The 21,002-nt window shown below is 48.8% G+C and overlaps 1 protein-coding gene across 2 annotated transcripts; it reads left to right on the plus strand.

The window, feature by feature from the left end:
- The first annotated feature begins 371 nt into the window (after nt 1-371).
- Nucleotides 372-10,992, plus strand: OPRL1 (opioid related nociceptin receptor 1). 2 transcript variants are annotated; one of them, XM_065645611.1, is made up of 3 exons: nt 372-598; nt 9,877-10,232; nt 10,469-10,992. In XM_065645611.1, the coding sequence occupies exons 1-3, from the start codon at nt 372-374 to the stop codon at nt 10,990-10,992; spliced, it is 1,107 nt and encodes a 368-aa protein (XP_065501683.1). The 2 variants fall into 2 exon arrangements, with proteins under 2 accessions (XP_065501683.1, XP_065501684.1); XM_065645612.1 differs by having other exon boundaries at nt 501-583.
- Nucleotides 10,993-21,002: the final 10,010 nt, after the last annotated feature.

Consider the following 21,002-nt stretch of genomic DNA (forward strand, 5'->3'; position numbering starts at 1 on the left):
TCAGAGGGGCACAGTGGGGAGGTTTGGGGACACAAAGCCGCATGTGGGGACTCAGGGAGCTGGGGGAGGCAGGTGGGAGCGTCCAAGGCTGGGGAGGGCTGGCGTTGTGCAGCCCGCGCGTCCCCTGCGCCGGAGGTGTGGAGAAATGCGGGAGCTCCCTGCGTGCTCAGGATGCACCAAGCTCTTGGGGTTGCATCCCTTTAAAATGCTTTTGGGGAGGTTTGAGGGGAGCTGTGCCCTCCCTGGCAATAAATCACCCTTCTCCCCCTGCGTTTCTCATGCACATGCTTTGCTACGGTCCCGTGCTACCCGTGGATCTTAAAACTGTCTCTTTGGTGCTCCAGGTCCTTGGCACAGCCTGGTGCTTCAGGATGGACCCGCTCTTCCCTGCCCATATTTTGGAAGATCCTGACCTGAGAAAGCTGCTGAACGACTCCTCCATGCTGAACCTGAGCTTTCTCCCCAGTAACTGGTTCAACAACGGCACCGGGGACAGTTTCCTGCCACTGAGCATCAAGATCACCATCGTGGTTGTCTACTCCATTGTGTGCATTGTGGGGCTGGTGGGCAACTGCTCCGTCATGTATGTCATCGTCAGGTAGGACACGCAGGAGCGAAACAGGGGGGCTCCGGGGAGGGCTGTGAGCTGGACAGACCTTCCCCCCAAAATCCCTGCTGCTGGTGAAGTGGGCAGGTGCTTCCCTGGTAATTGTGATGTGCTATAGAGCTAACGATGTTGCATTCGTTTTATTATTTTGGCTTTATTTGTTTTTCTCCCTTCCTAGGCTGTGATGAAGGTTCCCACCAGCTTTCAGCTGCCCTCTGGTGCCTCCTAAAGTTTAACCTAGAGAATGGAACAGAGTGATCAGATCTGCTAAAAAACCTGGCTTTTTCTTTTTTTTTTTTTTTTTAATTTTTTGCAATCTGCTGGGCAGGGACCTGCATGTCCCTGGGGAGGGCAAAGTGCTGGGAGCATCTCCTGCTGCCAGGGTGTGCTGGACCTTCACCAGGACCTGTCCGTCCTGTGCCCTGCCCGGCTCCCCAGCTGTGGCTGCAGGTGCTGCTCCATCTGGGAGCTGGCACTTCCCAAACCTCCATGTAGCTGCAAGGGAAAGGGTTTGCTGGGAGGCTGTCTTACTTTACAGGGTAAAAAAAAAATCACAAGGGTAGCTCTGCCAACCTTTTGGAAACTATAGACATAAATGTGACAGGGTGCTGCAGAGTCAAAGGCAACTTCTCTGGCTCCTCACGTTGAAGTTGGGAGAGCAGCGGGACCTTTGCAGAGGGACAGAGCACAGAGTGTGTTCTATCCAGCCTCCCTGCACACTGGTGGCATTTTAAGTGTCCCTATCTGGTTCTGCTGTGGTTTGAACCACCCTGTTTCGTGGAATCAGAAACTCTGTTCCCTTCTGTGAGTACAAAATAAGTTCATACAACCATTAGGGCTGTGATTCCGTGTTAAATGCCAGCAACTCCCTTCTGATCTCTGTACCCTGTGTGTTAAGGAGTGAGCTTCCATTTTATTCATGTCTTGGAGCAGAATCCTGGTGCAGGTGGATGCTGGCAGCACAGAAAAGACAGGATCATAGAATGGTTTGGGTTGGAGGGACCTTCCCAGCTCCCCCAGTGCCCCCCCTGCCATGAGCAGGGACATCTGCACCAGCTCAGGTTGCTCAGAGCCCCGTCCAGCCTGGCCTGGGATGTCTCCAGGGATGGTTCATCCACCACCTCTCTGGCCAACCTGGGCCAGGCTCTCACCACCCTCAGTGTAAAATTTGAATTTGTTTTTTCCTCCAACAGAGGATGAAAATATTTAGCAGGTATTCAGACACTGATGAGATTAAGTCTCGCTCCTGCCAGGAGCCCTGCTGCTTCCAAAGCATCTTTCCCTTGAATACAGACAACTTGGCTGGGGGAGAGGCTGCAAAATGAAGTCTTTGGTATCGCAGGCTGGTGAACGGTGGCTAATTCTCTGCTACAAGGGCAAAGCAACATGACCATTCATCAGGCAACCTGTCTGTGCTCTTTCTGCTGAGGAGTTTGTGGCAGGGAGAAGGGATCACGTTGGCCCTGGGGAGTCTGGAGATGCAGAGAGGAGGTTTGCAGGGCAGCAGTGCCACGTTTGGAGAGCTTGTGTTTCTGTTCAGTGTGGTAGCAAACATCAAGGTAAGCTCAGTGTTTGTGGGTGTGTGTAAGCGTGGTGAGGACTGAGAAGTCCCTGTCCCATGGTGATGCAGCACCCTGGGGGTGACTGAGACGGTGTGCAAGGGAGTCGCTGTCCCATGGGTGAACCTCAGATGTGTGTCAGGAGGAGAAGCCTTGGCAGAAATCTTCTCCCTGTCTGCAAAGGTCTCCTGGGATGGACCCAGCCCGGGGCGTCACCAACGATATGAATGTCCCAAAGCAGCATCCTGGTTGGGTGGCTGTGTGCCATGACTGTGTTGGACCAGGCTTTCAAAATGGTGGCTTCTGCTCTGCTCCTTTTTGGCTTTGGTACCTTCTGGCTGGATGAGACCCAAAAAAAGAAAGTGGGATTTAGCACTGGAATTGCCCTGGAATTTAGCTTTTTTTTTTTTTTTTTTTTTCCTTGTGTTATGTCCTCTGCATTTTACTTGTTCTAAGCAATTGAAAACTGGAGACAGGTGTCACTCTCATCTTCCCCAGGCCTTTTCCACTTCTGTTTCCCCTTTATTCAGTAGATCCCTACATATATAAAAGAGCTAAAAGAAGCTTTAATTATTTGGGAATTCCTTTTTGGGGATTCACCTCTGTTTTTCCAAAAAACCTTCTCTGTGAGCCTGGAGGGGCTCCTTTAATAATGCATGCTGGGGAAGTTATAACTGAACTAGAGCAGGTGTGAAGAAGCTGCTGTTTCCCCTGGTTCTCCCCATCGGTGTCTCCTGGGAGCTCAGGACTGAGCTGAGACTAACACTGAGTTATACCCAGGGAAATGACCCTCCTTGGGTCAGCAATTGCAACTTTTGGTTATTTCTGCTCAGGATTTTCTTCTCCTTGGCCTGTCTGTTGAGATCAGGAGCAAGTGTGGTGATAAACTGGACTCAATATCTCAAATTCTTGACCCTGGCCATGTATGTGGGCTCAAGGAGAGCTGCCCAATTAGTGGCCATGCAAGGAGGATGCTAATGATATCCTAAGCACAGGCTTTTCTCCTCAGCCTGGAGCTTCGGGGCGTCATGCCTTAAATAGCATATTTTTCAGTAGATTGAAAGTTGGTTGCTGGTAAGTCAACGTGGGGTTTCGGGACTCATAATGATACATCTCTTCTATTAATGGAAAAAAGGCCGGTAAACCCTCTGTGCTGCACCCCTGCCATCTGTAGGTATGGTGCACCCTCCAAAAGCTGGGTTTTTTTTTTTCCTCTTTCCATGCTTATATTTCACCAGGGATAACCAGTCTTCAACATGTTACACGACCTATAAGAAAATGGTGTATTATCTTCCATAAAAAGAATGATACAGTGATGTAGTCGGTAATTGTTTCCTGTTTTTGAGGGAGCTGGGAAATACAAAGACTCTAATACTGGCACTTAAGGAAATTGGAGGCATCAGCAAGGCTTGTTTTTTGTTCCTCTTGAATGAGTTGTTTGCATCCCCGAGGGAAAAGTTTAAAATCTCCCGGTATTTCGCACAAAAAATACGAATTCAAAGCCTCCCCTGGGTTTTCCCCTCTGTCGTAGAACCCAGCCTACACCTCTATTACATTTGGAGCGATTTAACATTTGGAATGATTAATTTATAGAGGTGGTCATCATGTGACTGTCAATCCCCTCCTAATGCTGAGCAGCAGTAATTGGATAAGACGGAGAAGGGCTCTTGTCAGGAACACGATTTCCTGGACGGTGAAGGATCTGTTGTGGGAACCTGCCTGGTCTGGGCTTTGTTCTGCTCGTTGTGGGGTTCCTCCAGCGGAGATAAAGCCTCCCCTCCCTCCTCCTCCTCCTGCTGCTGTTTGCTCTCTTCTGCATATATTTCCTGTGCTGTACTTTAATGTGAAACAAGGAGCTGAACAGCGCAAGGCAGAGAGGGTTTTTGGGGAGAATGGGGGAAACGAAGCTGCTGAGGTCCCTCTGATCTATTGGCTGGATGTCCGAGAGCTTCCATAGAATAGTTTGGGTTGGAAGGGACCTTCAAAGGTCATCTCCTCCAATCCCCCTGCCATGAGCAGGGAAATAATTTGCACTAATGGCTCCAGTTGTTGCCTGGACTTCTTAAGCCAATTGCTTTTAGTATCTGATTGAATCAGTGACACATTATCTTTGGGTGCGACGCTGGTTGTTTTCTTCACATGATACTAAGAAGAAAATTGAATGAGCTGTAAATTAGTTTGTAAATTATTTTTTTAGGAAGAAAAGCAAAAGGGAAGGGGGTGTATTGTTCTTGCAATGGCCCTGGGGGTTGGTGACCCATGGGGCTGGAGGTGATGCTGACCCAAGTGTTGCTGCACAGGGTGTGACAGAGACCCCCAAGCTGCTACCAAAGGGACCAGGGACAACGTGCAGCTTCTGGCCCAGGAAGTCCTCTCTTGTCCCCTGCTCCATCATGCCGCTGCGATGCTCAGCAAGGGTGGTTTGGAGGATTTTCCCTTCCTCAGTGTTGGCTCTGCTCACTCGGTTCGGATACCGCGGGATGATGCCTCATTTCTGGGGCCCCTCTCTTTGCAGGTCTCTGTTGGGGACCAGCAAAGTGCTGGGGATGCTCAGCTTTCCCTGGTGAAGAACACTGTTTCAGAGCATTTTAGGCAGATTAGGGCTGTCAGGCCACTACACTTTTGTTTTCTGCTTCCAGGTGAAGCTCTAGGATGAGGATGTGATGGGGACGTGCCTGGAGATGGCTGCGACAGCTGTTATTCTGCTTGAAAACCGCATCGATCCCTGAGAACAGAGTGAGGGCAGCTGGCTGTGCTGAGACAGGGAAAATGAAGTTAATTATGACATTGCAGAGATGCTGATTGCTTAATAGAAAGCTTTCTAAGGGAAGAGCCTCAACCAGCTGTGTGTCTCAGAGCTGAAACCGAGTGAGTGTTTAAGGCAGTGGGGACCCAGCGGACACTGGTGGGGCCATCTGAGACTTCAGCTCTCTCCAAATTAGCCTCTCTTAGTTTTTCCTGGCAAAAAATAGAATGCAGTTGTTGCAATTCGTAGAGAAAGGAAACCCGCGCCAAGGGCTCTGTGCTGTGCAGAGTGACTGGAGCCGGGGCAGGATGGTGAGGTGAGCAGGAGGGGGACCTGCTGCAAGGGGCAGGTCTGCAGCTCCCCAGTTTCCAAGCCCTCCATGAGCCATATGGCTCATAGCAGCCATGTGTGTCCCCTGCTAAGTAACACAGCTCCTGCGACTCCAATGTGTGCTGGAGGGCTCTTGGTTTCCCTTGCCTTCAGTGGGAAGGAATTACCTCTGTGCAGCAGTAATTCTTTGTTTAGTGTGAGATGTTCCTAGTGCTTTTCAGGGACTGGGCAATTCCCAGCGACACTTAGGAGATGAGCAGTTCAGCAGAGGCAGGTGTGGCAGGTGGACAGGGTGAGAGCACCTTGCTGCAGGAGGGATGCTGACAAATGTCCCCTTAGACCAAAGCACCGTTCCTGGTGACCAAGTGCCTGCTCAGGGATGCGTGAGCATCCCTGTGAGTCGCAGAGGCTTTTGCAGCAGCAGCCACCCAGCTCTGCCCTCAGCACGGCAGCAGTTGGGGCCACATGATGTCCCCGTCCACACAGGTCCCCAGGGAGTGCCTGGATGAGGGAGGGCAGTGCTCTTTTTTCATTGCAGTCACCTAAACACAGTGTCCAGTCTCAAAGGGCAAGAAAATCCTCTTTCCCAAAGCATCAGTGCTCACCCTGGCTGGCAGCAGAGTCCTTAACCCCTGCTAGTCCATCACCGTCCTGCCAGATAATTAATAGCTTTTACATGCTGGCATTGGTGTCTGCTTGTGCTGTAGCACCTGGCTTTGTAGTCCAAAGTTATTTAACTTTTTCCTTTTTTTGTTTTGTTTGTTTGTTTGGGGTTTTTTTGGTGGCCATTAAGAACAAACTGGCTTGAATTGGCTAATTTCAGGATGATGTGGACTCTGAAAAGGTGATCAGAGCGGCAGGGCCACGGAGAGCGCGGTGTGGGTGTATGGCTGGAAGGACAAATTACGGTGGTACGTGCCAGATCAAATATCAGCTTCATACAACCGATGGCCTGATAGCAGGCTGGGAGCAGAGATGTCAGTGAACTGGTGCTGATTTCCACCATCAGAGGCTGGGAGCAGCTCTGCAAAAATCCTCCCTGAGCCTTTTCTACTTTGTTTTGCTTCCCTGTCGCTGCTGCCAGGGCGTGGGGCGGGGAAGCTGCTCGAGGTGAACAGCACTGTCTGCATCCCAATTAGCTGGAGCTACGAGGACCAAAATCAAGAGGCAGAGGGCTCGTGGAGGTGATGCCGCGGCTCCCCAGGGCTGAAGGCTTCGCTCTGGTCACTCTGCAGCCCTGCTGTGGGTTTCTAGCAGCCGGCTGGTCCTTCACCCTGGGGTGTCCCTGGGTGCGAAGGAGGCAGTGATGCTAAAACAGGTTTGCAGCTCAGCTGGGGACAGAATCCATCCTGGTGAAAAACAGGACCTCAAAGCCCCATACATGGAAGAGCCTTTTTCTACACATCTCCTCTCCCAAACCATGGGTCCCCTCACTAAAGCCCAGCTTTGTTCCAGGTAATGCTGCTCGAGCTCCACTTCAGTGAAAAGGAGGGGCAAGCTGATTGCTGAGCTGATATCCAGGTGTTGGGGTTTTTTTTTCTTTTTCTTTTAGGCTTGAGCAGGAGAAGCACAGCACAAGCGATTACTTTGCTGACAAAGGTGGAGCTGGCTGGAGAGCTGAGAACTGCTCGGTGGGAGATGCTTCATTAGGAAATTGCCTCAGTGACCGAGTGCAAGAAAGTGGCTCAGCAGGGTGTTAATGTCCTCGGTGGAGGCCACGGGCTTGTCTGCATCAAAGCTGTGCCATGGCGGGGACCTGAGGTGCCTCCTGGAGCCTGAGGGTTTAATTTGTATATTTTTTTGTGTGTGTAGATTAAGAAAGAGAACACTTTCGGTTCCCAGAGGAAAAGAAAAAAAGAGGTTAATCCTACCGAGAAGTGATTAATTGATTTTTTTGTTTGTACTGAACATTCTGGAGATGTTTGGGAACATTAGTTGTTTGGGATAATGGCTGTTGGCTCTCAGAGTGCAAAGAAAGCGGAGCGAGAAGTAATTAATTAGGTGCAAATTAATTTTCCCCACCTTTTCAAGAGCACAAAATCAGCCTTAAAATCCACTTGAAGGAGGTAAGCGATGGGACAGCTGCCCCAGCATGTCCCTGCATCGAGGGATGGTGGCTCTGCTGTCACCTTGGGGAGAAGGTGAGTGACGAAAGGGGCAGCAGAGAAGGATCTGTGCATTGGGGAGAGCAGATTTTGCAGGGCCAGGCTGAGCAATTGCACCTGGACTCTGAATTCTTGCTGAGAATTGTCCTGGAGGGAGGCCAGGAGGTCTCCTGGGGTGGAGAGGACAAAGCTGAAGGTTTGTAACCTGCGCATCCCAAGCTCAGGGTTCGCTGAGATGCCCCAAACTTCTCCCTGTGTTGGGGACAGGGCTGTGTCTAAGGTGATGTTGTCCCCTGTGGGTGCTGGATGCGTGGTAGAGGTGGGTGAATCGCTGTTTGTTTCTCCCACTGGTCAATAAAAGAAAACCCAAGCAACCTCTAATTTTTCCTGTTTCACAGTGAAATTGGTCATCGCTTGCTTAAAAACGTGTGTGTTATTCCCTCAAGTTGCAACACCAGTAAAAGCAGTGAAGGTTAGAGGTGTGTTGTGATGAATTGCCCGCAAGTCCAGTTCTCCAGGAAGGACGGACTGGAACAAACTTGACCTTTGGGAAACTTGAGCAAGCCCAGCCAGGTCTGTGGTGTGCAGAGGGAGACTAGAGCTTCCAGGAGAGCTTTGCTAGCACAGGCTTAGGTCACTGAATAATGTCCTGAGCTGCCAATGCTTATTTTTGTGTGGGCTGGTAAAGAGCAGTGATTTAACTTAATTTTAATTATCCCCTTGTTAACCTAGAGGGGAAAGTGTCTGAATCCATTCACAGACCCATCTTGTGCTCCCTGGATTCATTGCCTTGTTTATTCCAAATGCAAGAATTCAAACAAATAAAGCAAAACTCACAGACCCAAGATGCTGCTCTGGGGTTTGTTTCTGTGTAGTTCTGATTAGAAAATCTAAAAGTGTTAAAGCCCTGACAGTTGCCTGATTGGATTTGCAAAGAATTTTGCTTGTTTATTCCTTCAAAATAGGTGTTTTTCCTCTTCAGGTTTGAGTTATATGAGTTTATCTGGACTGGCTTTCTAAGAACCCACTGCCTTGGTTGGCTGCTGTGATTTCTTGGCCAGGAGAAGCCTGGTCCAGGTTTATATGAGGACATCAAGTGTTTCCATCAGTGTTCACCTGCTCCAAAATCTTGCCTTGGCTTTCAAGGTCAAATGTAGGATTGTTTTTCTTGCGTTCTGAAGCCACAGTTGGGTAGATAGCACTTTTGAACATCTGACTTCTAATACAAGCACAGCTCAGAGCTCTAAGAGGAGTAAAAAACAGACTTTATATTCTGGATTGTGGATTTTCTGGCTGTTATTCTTGCAAATCTGGCCAGGTCACCATGTGCCTCAGCAGAGGTCAGAGTGTGGCAGTGATAATGTTCCTCCGAGCATTCAAATAATCTATCAAGAGATGGAACTCGGATCATCAGGGAGGATACAGTGCTGAGGACCACAGTCATGGGTTTGCTGTTCTGAATCAGTTTGACAAAAAGGGCTTTTTAGGTCAGATCAGACCCTATAATATTCCAACACATGTCAAACTGCAAATGGTGCGGCAGTTTATGGGTTTAAGTGTTACCGTCAAATGAACTTGCTCTCTGTTAATAGCACACATCGTCTGCCATTTCTGGCAACATTTCTGCAAAAGCCATTAGTGTAGTAAATGATAGATGAGCTGTAGTTTTGAAATGATACCTATTTGAGCTCTTATTTTGCCCATGAGAGGAAAATTCTGGAGCTGAAACGTTAGATTCGCAGAATCGCAGTTGAGTTTCCCTCTCTGCAGACGCCGCGTGTGTCCTTGGGTACATGATCACATCTCTCTTTGCATCGTTTCCCATCCGTACAAAGGAGATCAGCAAGGTGAATCTTCTTTTGGGGCAGTCGGTTCCTGTGATAAAAGTAATATGGAAATTAAAAAAACCCCTTTAAAAGTAGAGTTTGTTCATGACTTTATCCCCAAACTACCTTTCTTTAGAAAGATTCACTGTGATATTTTGATTTCTGATACAAACCTCATTCCTCACTAGTTTTCAGCTGGCCAGGGCTAGCCACTTGCCCTTTCTGATTTGGTAGCTTGCATTAGCCATAGTCTTTGGCTTCAAGCCCATACAAAATCGCTAATCAACTTCCCCCTGGACCATATGATGCCTTTCAAATTAGTTTACTGAATAAAGCTCTCACCACTACTTATAATAAAGAAGTTAGATTTGATGACATCCTAGATTAGCCTCGCTGAAGTCACTTTTCAAAAAGCACAGTCCAAGTTGACAGCCTCAGGCTGTCACAGTCCTCACTTGCAGTCTTTGGGAATAAGCTTCTGCCCATAAAACTGATTGCGAAGGCACCGTTTGTGCTGTTGTAGGGGCTGAGCTGTGTGTTGATAAGCACATGGGAGGTAGAAAGCAAAGGGCGGCGTCCAGGCTCTTGTTACGTAAGGAAAATACGGCATTTTCTTCCTAAAGTGGCAGTAATGGGTAGACTTCAATGTCTTACACATCCTGGTCAGGTGGAGCTCTAACCATTGCTCATTCTGGCATTTCAGATTCACCAAGATGAAGACAGCAACCAACATCTACATCTTTAACCTCGCTCTGGCTGACACCTTGTGTCTGATGACCTTACCCTTCCAGGGTACAGACACGTTCCTGGGCTTCTGGCCCTTTGGCAATGTCCTCTGCAAGATTGCCATCTCCATAGACTACTACAACATGTTCACAAGCACCTTCACCCTGACGATGATGAGTGTGGACCGTTACATCGCTATCTGCCACCCCATCAAAGCGCTGGACATCCGCACTCCCCACAAGGCCAAAGTGGTGAACGTCTGCATCTGGGCACTGGCCTCCGTCTTCGGCATCCCAGCGATGGTGATGGGGTCTGCAGAGAACGAAAACAACGGTCAGTAAAAAGGCATCCGTGGGGTGGAGGTGTTGGTGGCCAGGAGAAGGGGTACCAGTTTTGTTGGTGTGATGAGCTCTCTGCTGTAAAGCCACCTTAGCTCGGTGCTCTTTGCATCTCTGCATCACTTTTTTTCCCCAGTATTAAACATGCCTAAACTAAACTAAATGTGTTTTTTCTTCTTGATATGGGTTTGCTGATCTTCCCTTCCTTTTAATTTTTTTTCTGACTTGCAGAAATCGATTGTCTAATTAAACTCCCTTCACCTGTGGATTACTGGGATCCAGTGTTTGGCATCTGTGTCTTTCTCTTCTCCTTTATGATCCCCGTGTTGATCATCACCATTTGCTACAGTCTCATGATCAGAAGACTGAAGAACGTCCGTGTCCTCTCAGGCTCCAAGGAGAAGGACCGCAACCTGAGGCGCATCACCCGAATGGTCCTGGTGGTGGTCGCCGTCTTCATCATTTGCTGGACTCCTATCCAGATTTTCGTGCTGGTCCAGTGCTTGGGCGCCAAGGCAGAGAGTGAGCTGGAGTTGGCCATCTCCTGCTTCTGCACCGCGCTGGGCTACGCCAACAGCAGCCTGAACCCCGTGCTCTATGCCTTCTTAGACGAGAACTTCAAGGCGTGCTTCAAGAAGTTCTGCTTCCCCACTGCCTTCAGGACCGAGCTCCAGATGTCCAACAGAATGTGCAGCATCGCCAAGGATGTGGCTTACGCCTGCAAGAACTCGGAGGGGACTAACAATCCGGCCTGACTAGGCATGGAAATTCCCATGGTGGCTGTCGCCCAGCAGAGTCCAACCACCCCCACGTCAGAGCTAACTCAGATAACGGCTCTTTAGCAGGACCTCAAAACTCAGAGGTGAGAAACCGAGGAAACAATTTTGGGGGTTGGGAAAAGCGGATACTGCGAGAGCATGCAAGAAAAGTGAGCCTGTTGGATGCTTTTTACTTCCAGTGCACCTTGCGCTGAGGAACGTGTTTGAAATCAGCCCTTTGATTCCTGCGGAACCCTGGTGGTTTGCAACACTGTTGAGAATTCAGGAATTAAGGGTTTGAAACAGGCATTGCTCCTGCGACTTACATTTTTGCTGCTGGGAGACAGACAAAATGCAGACTGTTCCGTTTCTTTTTTTCCTCCCTGAGTTGTCGAAGACGCCAACAGCTCATGTGGCTCACCAGGCACTTGTGTGCAGGTTTTATTCCTGCAGCATCGCTCTGAAATTAGACTCTGCTGAAGCCAAAGTGGGCAGCAGCCATCAGACAAAAAAAAAAAAACAAACCACCAAACCCAAGATCATCTCCGGGATGAGTCATCAGGAAGGGAAGGATGCGGGGAGGAGGAGGGAGCTGCTGGAAAGGGAAATTCAACCTGCCCTGTGATGGGAGCTGGGGGACAACAGCAGCTCCTGGGGACGGGACCTGCAGTAAAACCCCCGAGAGGGGAACAGGGGGTGAGAAGGGACTGTCAAAACTGAGGGATGTCGCTCAGAAGAGAAGGAAGACAGATGAAATGAACACAAATCCTTGTTTACATGCTGCTATTGCTTCTTGTTTGGTTGGGTTTTTTTAAGCCTGTTTTTCCATTGTAATAATGGACAGAATGCATTTGTATATACACATTTCTATAGTGCTATAGAAACAGCTATAACATAGGATTTCATCTTGCCAAGTACGCCTTGGGGATCTTCCTTGGTGAGGAGGAAGGAATGAAGTGGCCTGTATATACATGTATTTATGTATAGAGGAAAGCATTTCAGAGAAGTCAGAACAGCAGCTCCTCCATGAGACATGGACATTTCTGGTGGGAGGGGCAGCCTAAACCAGACCCACCTGCTCCACACAAGATAAGTGATGCAGAAACCATATAAAAGATAATTTATTATTTTTTTTAAATGAAATGAGATCCATGATGCTTAGAGCACTTGGGGAAATGCTGCTGAGGTCTGACCCCTGCTGCCAATCACAGATTGATTTTCCTCTCCCAGTAGGCCAGACCTTTGTGGAAAATGAAATACCCCGTCGTTTCATTTGATAACGAAAGCATTCCCAAAGATTTTAACCACTGAGTGCCCTCCGTGCTGGCAGGGACAGCAGACTCGTGTTCTCCCTGTAGCACAAAACCCTGGGGAAATCTGGGCAGCAGTGGCCAGTGGTGCTCATGGGGAAGCAAAGCAACAACCTCCGTTTGGAGGCGGGAGATCAACTGCAACAAGAAACCAGCAGCATTGTCCGGACTGTACAGATTTCATGTGAATATATTTCTTGTGCTCTGGTCTATGAGATTCTGTATTTTTAATGTATCAATTTGCCAATATTTTAATGCTGTCATGTTCTTTATATATGCTGTATAAAAGAATCGAATGTTATATTTCTATGTAGAGTGTTTCCCTTATGGTTGGGCTTAAAATATAGATGCAATTCCAGTGTCCCACGTATAGGACCCAGATCCCTTGTAAACTGCTCAAGCTGGGAGGATTTTCATGCTGATTAGCATTTGATTGGGAATCCAGAGGGATACCAGAGCAAACTTTGCAATTAGCGCTTCCTCTGAATAATGCAGGGGGAGGAGGAAATCTGGGCACTTTAAGCACTTTGCGATGGATGTTTATCCCCAAGCACTCACTAGGAAATCTCATACAACCCCCAAGCATGCTCGGGAGAACTCCCTGAGAACTGCATTGCTGGCGAGCTGCATCCACGCCCTGGAAAAAAATGAGTTTGGTGGGCCGTTGTGTTCATGGGTTAAATAATAGCCTTGGTCAGTGAGCAGCCTTGAGTTTTGCCAACCCATCAGCTGCTGTATGGTTGTACATGGAGCTGGGAGTCGCCAGCCGGGCTCTTCTTGCAGTGCCATTAGGGAGCAGGAAAGTTTTCATTAGGGGCTGGCTAAGGATCAGCCACTCTCCCTTTGTAGTTCTTGGATGGGTTTTTAAATAGATTTATGTCCTCTGAAAAAAAAATATAGATACCAGTGTTTGGCATTTTTTTAAATATGGATTTTGTTATAATGACAATGCTGCAACGATCTTACATAATGAAGTACTCAATAAATGTGTGTTTACTAAGCTTTTGGGTAATTCTGTGGCCCTCGCAGTGAATGTGTTCTGGCATTCTGTTCAATGCTCAGTGGAGTTTGTTATAAGAAGAGCAACAAAAACTTGAAAGCAAAAGCTTTATTGTACCGTGCCTATGGAATTAAAGGCTTGTGATCGGCTGAAGCGCAGGCTCTTGAATTCTCTGCTGAAATGGTTGTGTTGGTTCGATTTTACAATTACTGCAGTGTACATGACAATTTCCTAGGTGGCTACTTGTGTGCTTTAATAAAGGAAAATAAAACCTTGTACTTTGAATGACGTGGAGTCTGAAAGACGTGACTGCGTGGATGAGGGGGTTGTTTCAACCCCGGTGCTGCCGGGATCTTCACGCGTGCGTTTATTTTTCAAGCCAAAATGGCTACTGAGCACATGCGATAACACCAAAGCATCCTGTCCCTTTTTATAAAGGTCAGTAGGAGCTTTTGTTGTGTGGGCAAAATCGTCTGCACTCAATCTGGAAAGAGAAGATGTGAAAATGATAGAAAATAGGCAGTTGGAGCTGCCTGCACCCTGCAAACCACCCCAGCTGCTCTGGGTCCCAGTGGGAGCAGCTGCCTGATGTTAGAGGGGAAGATGCGGGACTAAAACCAGTTCTTCCCAGTGACTCCCCACACACTTCCCTGGAGTTACAGGGTTAGGCGTCATCATGGAGAGCAATGAATTACAGAACTGCTCCGTAAATAAAGCCCAAGCTATATTTTTTAGCCAGGAAAGATGAGTTAGCCAGTGAGATGTGCAATAAGGAAACTGCCTTCCCTCTGCACAGACATCAATGTACCTACCCAGGCAGGTAAGTATCAGGACAGGTTTTTTTATTAGCAGTCATGATTTTCTTAAAGAAAAAAAAAGAAAATTTGGTGGGAAAAAATGGAAATCTTATTTCTTTTCTACTTCAGTTAATTATAAAGTACCCAGGGGTGAGTTCTTACAGCAAAACCATAAACTAAAGTGCTTTATTCAGTATTATGGGATTTATTAACCTACTAAGTGTTCTCCCTGCTGCTGCTGGCTGGAGACAACTGCTGGGAAGGCCGAGGAATGGATGAGGGGGGGCTGAGCTCTCCCCCAGGAGCTCCTGGGCACAGCTCTGGGTCTGAAGGATGCTCCGCTTCTCCCTCCTCTCCCCCTGCCCAGGTTCTTCAGCCGCCAACTTGCCCCCCAACAAGAACCACAATTTCTAAAAGTAGAAATAAGATGCAGAATTTATACCTTCACTGAAGTTTGGATGGTTTCATGCCATGGGAAGAATTATTCTTTACTGAGCTGCAGGTCAAACGAGTTAACTGGTTTGGGTGAATATTCAGCAGAAATCAGCTGTAAATGTATTTTATTTTTTTTTGTTAACCCCAGAGAAAGATTCCTTAGCTCCTTAAAGAGCTGTAACTGGGCTCTGATCTCTCCCTGAGCACTTTGGGACATCATTGCTGGGTAGGACCGTGTGTGCCCAGAGGGGGATGCCTCTGCCCTGCAATGCTTCATAGGGAAGGTGGGTGCTCTCCATAGCTGCAGCTTCTTTGTTTAAATGAAAAAGATCTCCAGAAGCAGCTGGCGCTCATACAGCCTTAGCTGTCTGCTCAGAAAAGGGATTCAGACTGCCAGAAAACACTCTGGTTTGCTTTCCCACTCATCTCCCTGGGCTTCCCTTCAGCTATTTTTGTGGATATTTATGCATAAGCAATTTTCTCCTTCCTTCAACAGGCAGAATGTCCTTCGGACAGACCCTGAGCTGTAGTCCTCATTGTGCATTCATGGCTTCACGCCATGTTTCCATGTGAATCTGTGGCAGTGAAGCTTCATGGCTGTGACTTTGCAGAATCAGCTGGTAATTGCCATCCCTGATCTGCACCTCTCAAGCCCTGCCTGGGGCTGTCTGAAGGACCAGCTCTTGCTGCCTGGTCTTCTCCTACACTGAGGAGAACCACGAAGCTGAGATGGGAGGGATTTGCAGGAGGGAAAACTGTCTTGGCCTTGTGGTGAAACAAGGCTTGTGATGCTGGAAGGGAGGTGGACCTGAGGCTTCAGCATCAGCCCATAACCCAAGAGGCACGGTGCTGCATGAGGAACAGAGGTGGACTATAAGAAACTAGAGAATATGTTTTGTGGTGCTAATAGGTGCTTGGCACAGGGTTTTTTAGAGGTGGGGATGTGATGTTATAGGATCTGTAGCCCCTCCGTGCCATGGCTGAGCTGATGCACATCTATTTTGGGTGGCCCACAGTGGCTGCCTGCACCTGCCCTCTTGCTCATTCACATTGGGGCTACCTTTGCTCAAGACATGCTGACAGATTTGTTAAGGCCATAATTCGCTTCAAAAGAAGGAATCTCAGGATTTTTTCAAGCAAAGGGTCTGCTGTTGGAGTGGATGCACTTTTGGTCAGAGCCCCACAGCTCATGAACTCCCTTTGGTCCTTTTTTCAGTACCCTGAAACCTGAATAAATTGCATAACAGAATGAAATAATCAATAAAGAGAGCAACACAGTTATGTATCTTGGCAACGATGATGCTAATCAACGATGTAGACCGTCTTTGCTCTCTCTCTCTCTCCCTTAATGCAGCGAAATCCCAGCTGTCTGCAGCAGTGATGCTGGGGACACAGAGCCCTGTCCCCCACCTCCTGCCTCTCCTGCTACACAAGGTTTCTGCTTCAGCAACCCAAAATCTCGCTAAACACTCCTTGGGGTAGAAAGTGCACGGTAATATTCCACACCAGCTGGGATCGCCTTCACCCTCCTGGAGAACATCTCTCAAGTTGGGATTCTTGGGAATTTGGTCCTCCCATGGTCAAGCTGCTGGAAGGGCATCCAGGAGCAAACCCCATCGCTCTGTGCTGGCACGTGGCATCACTCGGGATGTTCCTGAGTAATCAGCAGGTTGGATCATCTGTGGGTTCCTATAGCACGGTGTTACACACGTCCTGAACTCTTCCTCCTGCTTTCCTCTCAAATCCTTGTGCCTTTTGCAGTATGTAGGTGCTGGGTGGGAAATGCTACCTGCAGAGCCTGCACAGGCAGATATTACTGGGAGGTGTTGGAACCTTTGCAGCCAGCCCACTCTTGCAGCAAAAGGTGTTTTTCCCCAGTATATGTTATTGCTGTGAAGGGATGTAGCCCGCAGTGGTCAGGTAGAGCATCTGCCGCATTCGCAGCCAAGCAGGATGGGCAGGAGCCAAGGGCCGAGCGACACCAGCCCTGCCAAACAGCAGATTTTCAGTGTAGTGAAATGAAGGATGAATCTGCGCGAAACCAAGCAGGAAACTTGATTTTTTCTGAGGAAACCACGGACAGAATTAGCGTCTTCCTGCAGTGTGGTTTTGATTGCATCAGATCACCTTTGTTCTGGCCAGAGACCAGTCAAAGTTGGAACTGGCTCTGTCTGTCCTATAAACATTTATTTCTCTGTGTGTTTTCAGTTTGCCATGTGCAGTGAGTGCTCCAAAAGGCTCGTGCCATGCTGGTACATTCAGTGACGGGGAATAAAAACAAAAGCTATGCAGTTAATATGAAATCAAGATTAATGGCTTTTCGGCTTGAGTTCCTCTGTATGAAATGAATCTCGTGTTGTGATTTGGCTATTTAATGTTTGTTCAATGTTAGGCATTAATAGCAACTTCTCTGCATGCACAGGTCATTTGGTCACATATTTTGGACTTGCCCTCAACTCAGCCTTGCACCACCCTTGCTTTGCTTAACCGCAGAGGAAATTCCCAGAGATAATCACTTGCCTCCAGGAATTAAGCATAAAAGAGCAGAAAATGAGCCCAGGCTCTGGTGCTGGTGTGTGTCCTGGCTCCCCACATTCCTGCAGCGGCTCAGAGGTGGGTCTGGAAACTCGATCAGGGCTCTTCTCCCCACAGTTTGCTTTGGCATCTGCACTGAGGTTCAGCTTGAATGCGCTCAATTGGAAAAACCGCCTCTTGTTTTCTGATGAGTGTGTGTTAGCGATGCCGTTGAGACCTTCAGGATGGTGTACGATGAGCTGCTGGCTCTGGCCTGCCCCATCCATGGTGAAATGGTGACTATCAGCCTCATCTCCCCAGCTTAGGATCAGCCTGGGAGGACAAAGCTCAGCCGAGAGCAGCCCATGGCACAGAGGAGCCCGCTGTCTCCATCACATGGCTAAGAGAAATGTAATTACAGCCACAGCGTTTCCATCAATACCAAGCAGCAGCAGGCTGTGTCTCAGGGGAGGTTTTTCATTGCGTTGAAATCTGACTTTATTAATTACTAGCCTCTGATCTCATTTGAGGGTTAAGTTTATGAAACCGAATCCTTATTTCTCTGTTGTCCTTATTCGGCTGCCTTATTGAGTTTCATGCAGTGGATGTTCTGGGTCTCGGAGGCGTCTTGTTCTCCAGGCATGGGCTGTGCAGGAGAAGCAGCGGCACAAGGGGAAGTGATGGAGATGTACAGATGTCTTGGTGAAAGACACAGGAAGAATTGACATCTCAGGGAAACTGAAAATGGGGACAGCTGCCCGCTGCTGAAGGTCTTCTCCCCAAACTAGGCTTTATTTTCCATTTGCTGGGAATTCCCCCTTCCCACTGGTGACAGCAAGGGGACACCGTGGTGGGCTCCTTTAGCCACCATCGGTGCAGCCCGGGCTGCCCGTCTCCTCCTGGGAAAAGCTTTCCAGCCTCACTCTGTTTTCCCAATGATCACTGGACTTGGCTGTAAGGACTTCTGGGAGTGCCTGGTTTTTATCTAGACATCAAATATTATTTCTTTTTTAAAGGGCAAACGGCCACTAAACAGCCCTTCAAGCTTGGGGCTAGTGTCTAATTCAACACGAACAGCTTTGTTAGATAATTGTGATACTTTTCTGAGAGAAAATAGAGCAATTGAGGCTTGTAATTAAAAGCTATTCAGACTGCTTTGATCTTTCTCTCCACATCTTTGCATCTTCGCTTACCAAGAACAAATGTCAACGAGAAACTCTTGGCAATATTTACTGTCACTATTCTTGGCGTGTGCCTTTAAATTAACTCCTATTCCTCCCTTCCAGCAAAAGGGAGAAGAGAATTTCGTGTGGCTTTTCAAGAAGGCTGTCTTTGGGGAGCTTTATTTTTCTTTTTTTGAGGGTGCCTGATGTCATGTGCCATGACGACAGCAAGTGTGGAAGCCTCAGAGCTGCCCTGGCCCAAGTGTTTATCACCCCAAAACTGGGTCTGGGCACAGCCTTGGCTGCAGTGCTGGTGTCCGTGGGGTAAGACCCAACGCAGTCTGCCCTGAGCATGGGACAGGGACCTGCCAGCACTGTGTCCCCATGTCCCACAGAGGGATCCCAGCCTGGTGAGCCCCTTCTCTTCAGCAGCAGGTGGGAATGTCAACCCTTGAGGTGCTGAGACCCTCTGATGGTGCCAAACAGGGCTCGTTTCTCCCAGAACTAGCAGTAAAGCCAGAGGGTCTCTGTTTCCTGGGGTTTGCAGTGGGAACATCACTGTCATATTAGCACGAGACACCCAGGGGCTCCCAGCATCCCGCAAGTGACAGGGCAAGTACTATGGATGAGTCAGGCTGTACAGAAAAGGGACACATTCTCTCTCTCTTGGATTACTTTTAACAGTATCCTCTAGAGATGCTTCTGCTTCATGTCTTCTGTATTCCAAGTTTTTGCTCATTCATTTTTAATCTCTCTTTTTTTTTTTTTCCCCATCTAAAGATGCTTCTGAGAGCCGGGCCTTCAACCCTCAGTGGCATATTATTTCTTTTCTCACCCAAAATCGTGACCAGCAGTAGGAGACAGTGCGAGACTGCGCAAGTACCAGGGGATTACAGCTTCACGGGGGAACAAGCTGCAGCACAGCTCGGACGAGGACAATTGATCGAAACAGCCATTATTGCTGCAGCACAAAGACTTAAAAAGCAATAGCAATTTCCGATCCCCGCCTCTTATCTCCAATGCCTGCATTTAAAGCCTACGGTGGGAATATGAGCCCTAATTCCTGTTTCTGGAGTGGAAAATGGCTTCTTCTCCCTCTTGCAGGCATGATGAAGCTGAGTCCTCCAAGGATGTCTGTCTCTGTGGGTGCAGCCGGAGTGGGGAAGGCGATGTCCTTCCTGGAGAGGAGGAGGAGGCAGGAACCTGCTGCCTTCCTCCATGCTGCTCAGTGGGCAAGAGCAAGAGGAAACCATCAACTCCTGCCGTAACCGGGGAGCTGTGAGGTTACCCGGCACCTTTGCACTCATTAAGACACCCTGGACTGTCCCAGAAGGAAATTTCCTGGGTTCCAGGGCTGAGTTTTCCCTGCTTGATGCAGAGGAGGTTGGAAAGGGGCTTAGGATGGGAGGGAGACATGAGGGTCACTGATTCAGCCTCCTGTGATCCTGCAGACCCTGGAAGGGATGCTTGTTTTAGAAAGGGATTTATTCATCAAATTGTTAAGGGGATTTATTCGCCCTCTTCTGATCCTCAAGATGGGGTTAATGTGGGCTGGTATGATCCCGAGCAGCCTGAGGAAAATCAAATGAATGAGCAGGTTTTCCCTGGGGTGAACTTGTGCAATGAGTGAGCAAGTGTCTCCTCCAAGGTGGTTTCTGCTCTCCCAGAAACAGCCGTAGCACCCTGGCCTGGGCTGCCGTGCTCAGAGGGGGTCTGCCCGGGCATGGACAGCCCAAATTGGCAGCCTTCCCCCGCAGAAGTGTGGTACCAGCTCTCACGCGTGGCTGAGCAGCTCTGCGGGAGATGCAGTGATGCTGAGCTGAAAGCAGAGAGTGCCGCTTAGTGCCGCTGGCCTGAAACACAGGGACCCGCTGGATGCTCTGCCAGCAGCACAGTGGCCAGCTCAGGGCACCCATGGGAGCCAGAGCCCCTCCTAGGGAGACCTTGGCCAGAGCCCTTTGTAATCTTGCACCCCATGAGAGCAGAGAGGAGCTGACACTCCTGTGTTAAGCATTTTACATAGAGAAAAGCACAGAGGTGAGGAGAATGCTGTGTTAAGAGGAGATGCCGAGAGATGGGGATGCTCGTCCTCGGGGAGGAGGCGGATCTGAGTGATGTGTGGAAGTGCCTGATGGAAGGTGCAGAGAAGAGGGAGCCAGACTCTTCTCAGTGGGGTCCAGTGGCAGGACAGGAGGCACAGGGTGAAATATGGGAAATTCCTTTAAACATAGGGGAGAAAATTTATTGTGAGAGTGGTGAAGTACTGGAACAGGTTACCCAAAGATATTTTGGCATCTCCATCCTCGGAGACATTCAAACCCAAGTGGACATGTCCTGGGCAAACATGACCCTGCTTGAGCAGTGGGTTGGACTGAGTGTTCTCAGAGGTGCCTCCAACCTCAGCCACTGTGATCGTGTGACAATCGTGACATTTGATTCAAAGGGGAAAAGCTCCAGCAAAGACACTGTAAGGTCTGAAAGTGGGTGACTTATACCTGAAAGGTCCTTTCCACCTAATGAAATACATTAGGTTTTCTGCCTCACGAAATACGTTGCCTTTCCTACAGCCCTAATGCCAATGAACAGCGGTGTTGCAGCTATCTAGGGAATTTGTGTGTGAGGTGGCACCATTTGAGTCAGTATTTTGCACACAGAGAGGTTTTTCCACCTGGGGAGCCCATTGCCAGCAGGTGGCAACCGTGCCAAAGCAGTGGGTGCGGTGGTCCCCACCTCCCCAGGCTGGCTCTGCTCCCTGGGCTGGGCTGGGCTGCTCCAAGGGGTCATGCAA

The sequence above is a fragment of the Caloenas nicobarica genome, chromosome 15 (genome assembly GCF_036013445.1).
Source record: "Caloenas nicobarica isolate bCalNic1 chromosome 15, bCalNic1.hap1, whole genome shotgun sequence".
NCBI lineage: Eukaryota > Metazoa > Chordata > Aves > Columbiformes > Columbidae > Caloenas > Caloenas nicobarica.

Coding starts and splice junctions, on each gene's coding strand:
- OPRL1 (XM_065645611.1), top strand. CDS start 372: ATGGACCCGCTCTTCCCTGCCCATATTTTGGAAGATCCTGACCTGAGA. Junction 599..9,876: donor GTCATGTATGTCATCGTCAG/GTAGGACACGCA, acceptor CTGGCATTTCAG/ATTCACCAAGATGAAGACAG. Junction 10,233..10,468: donor TGCAGAGAACGAAAACAACG/GTCAGTAAAAAG, acceptor TCTGACTTGCAG/AAATCGATTGTCTAATTAAA.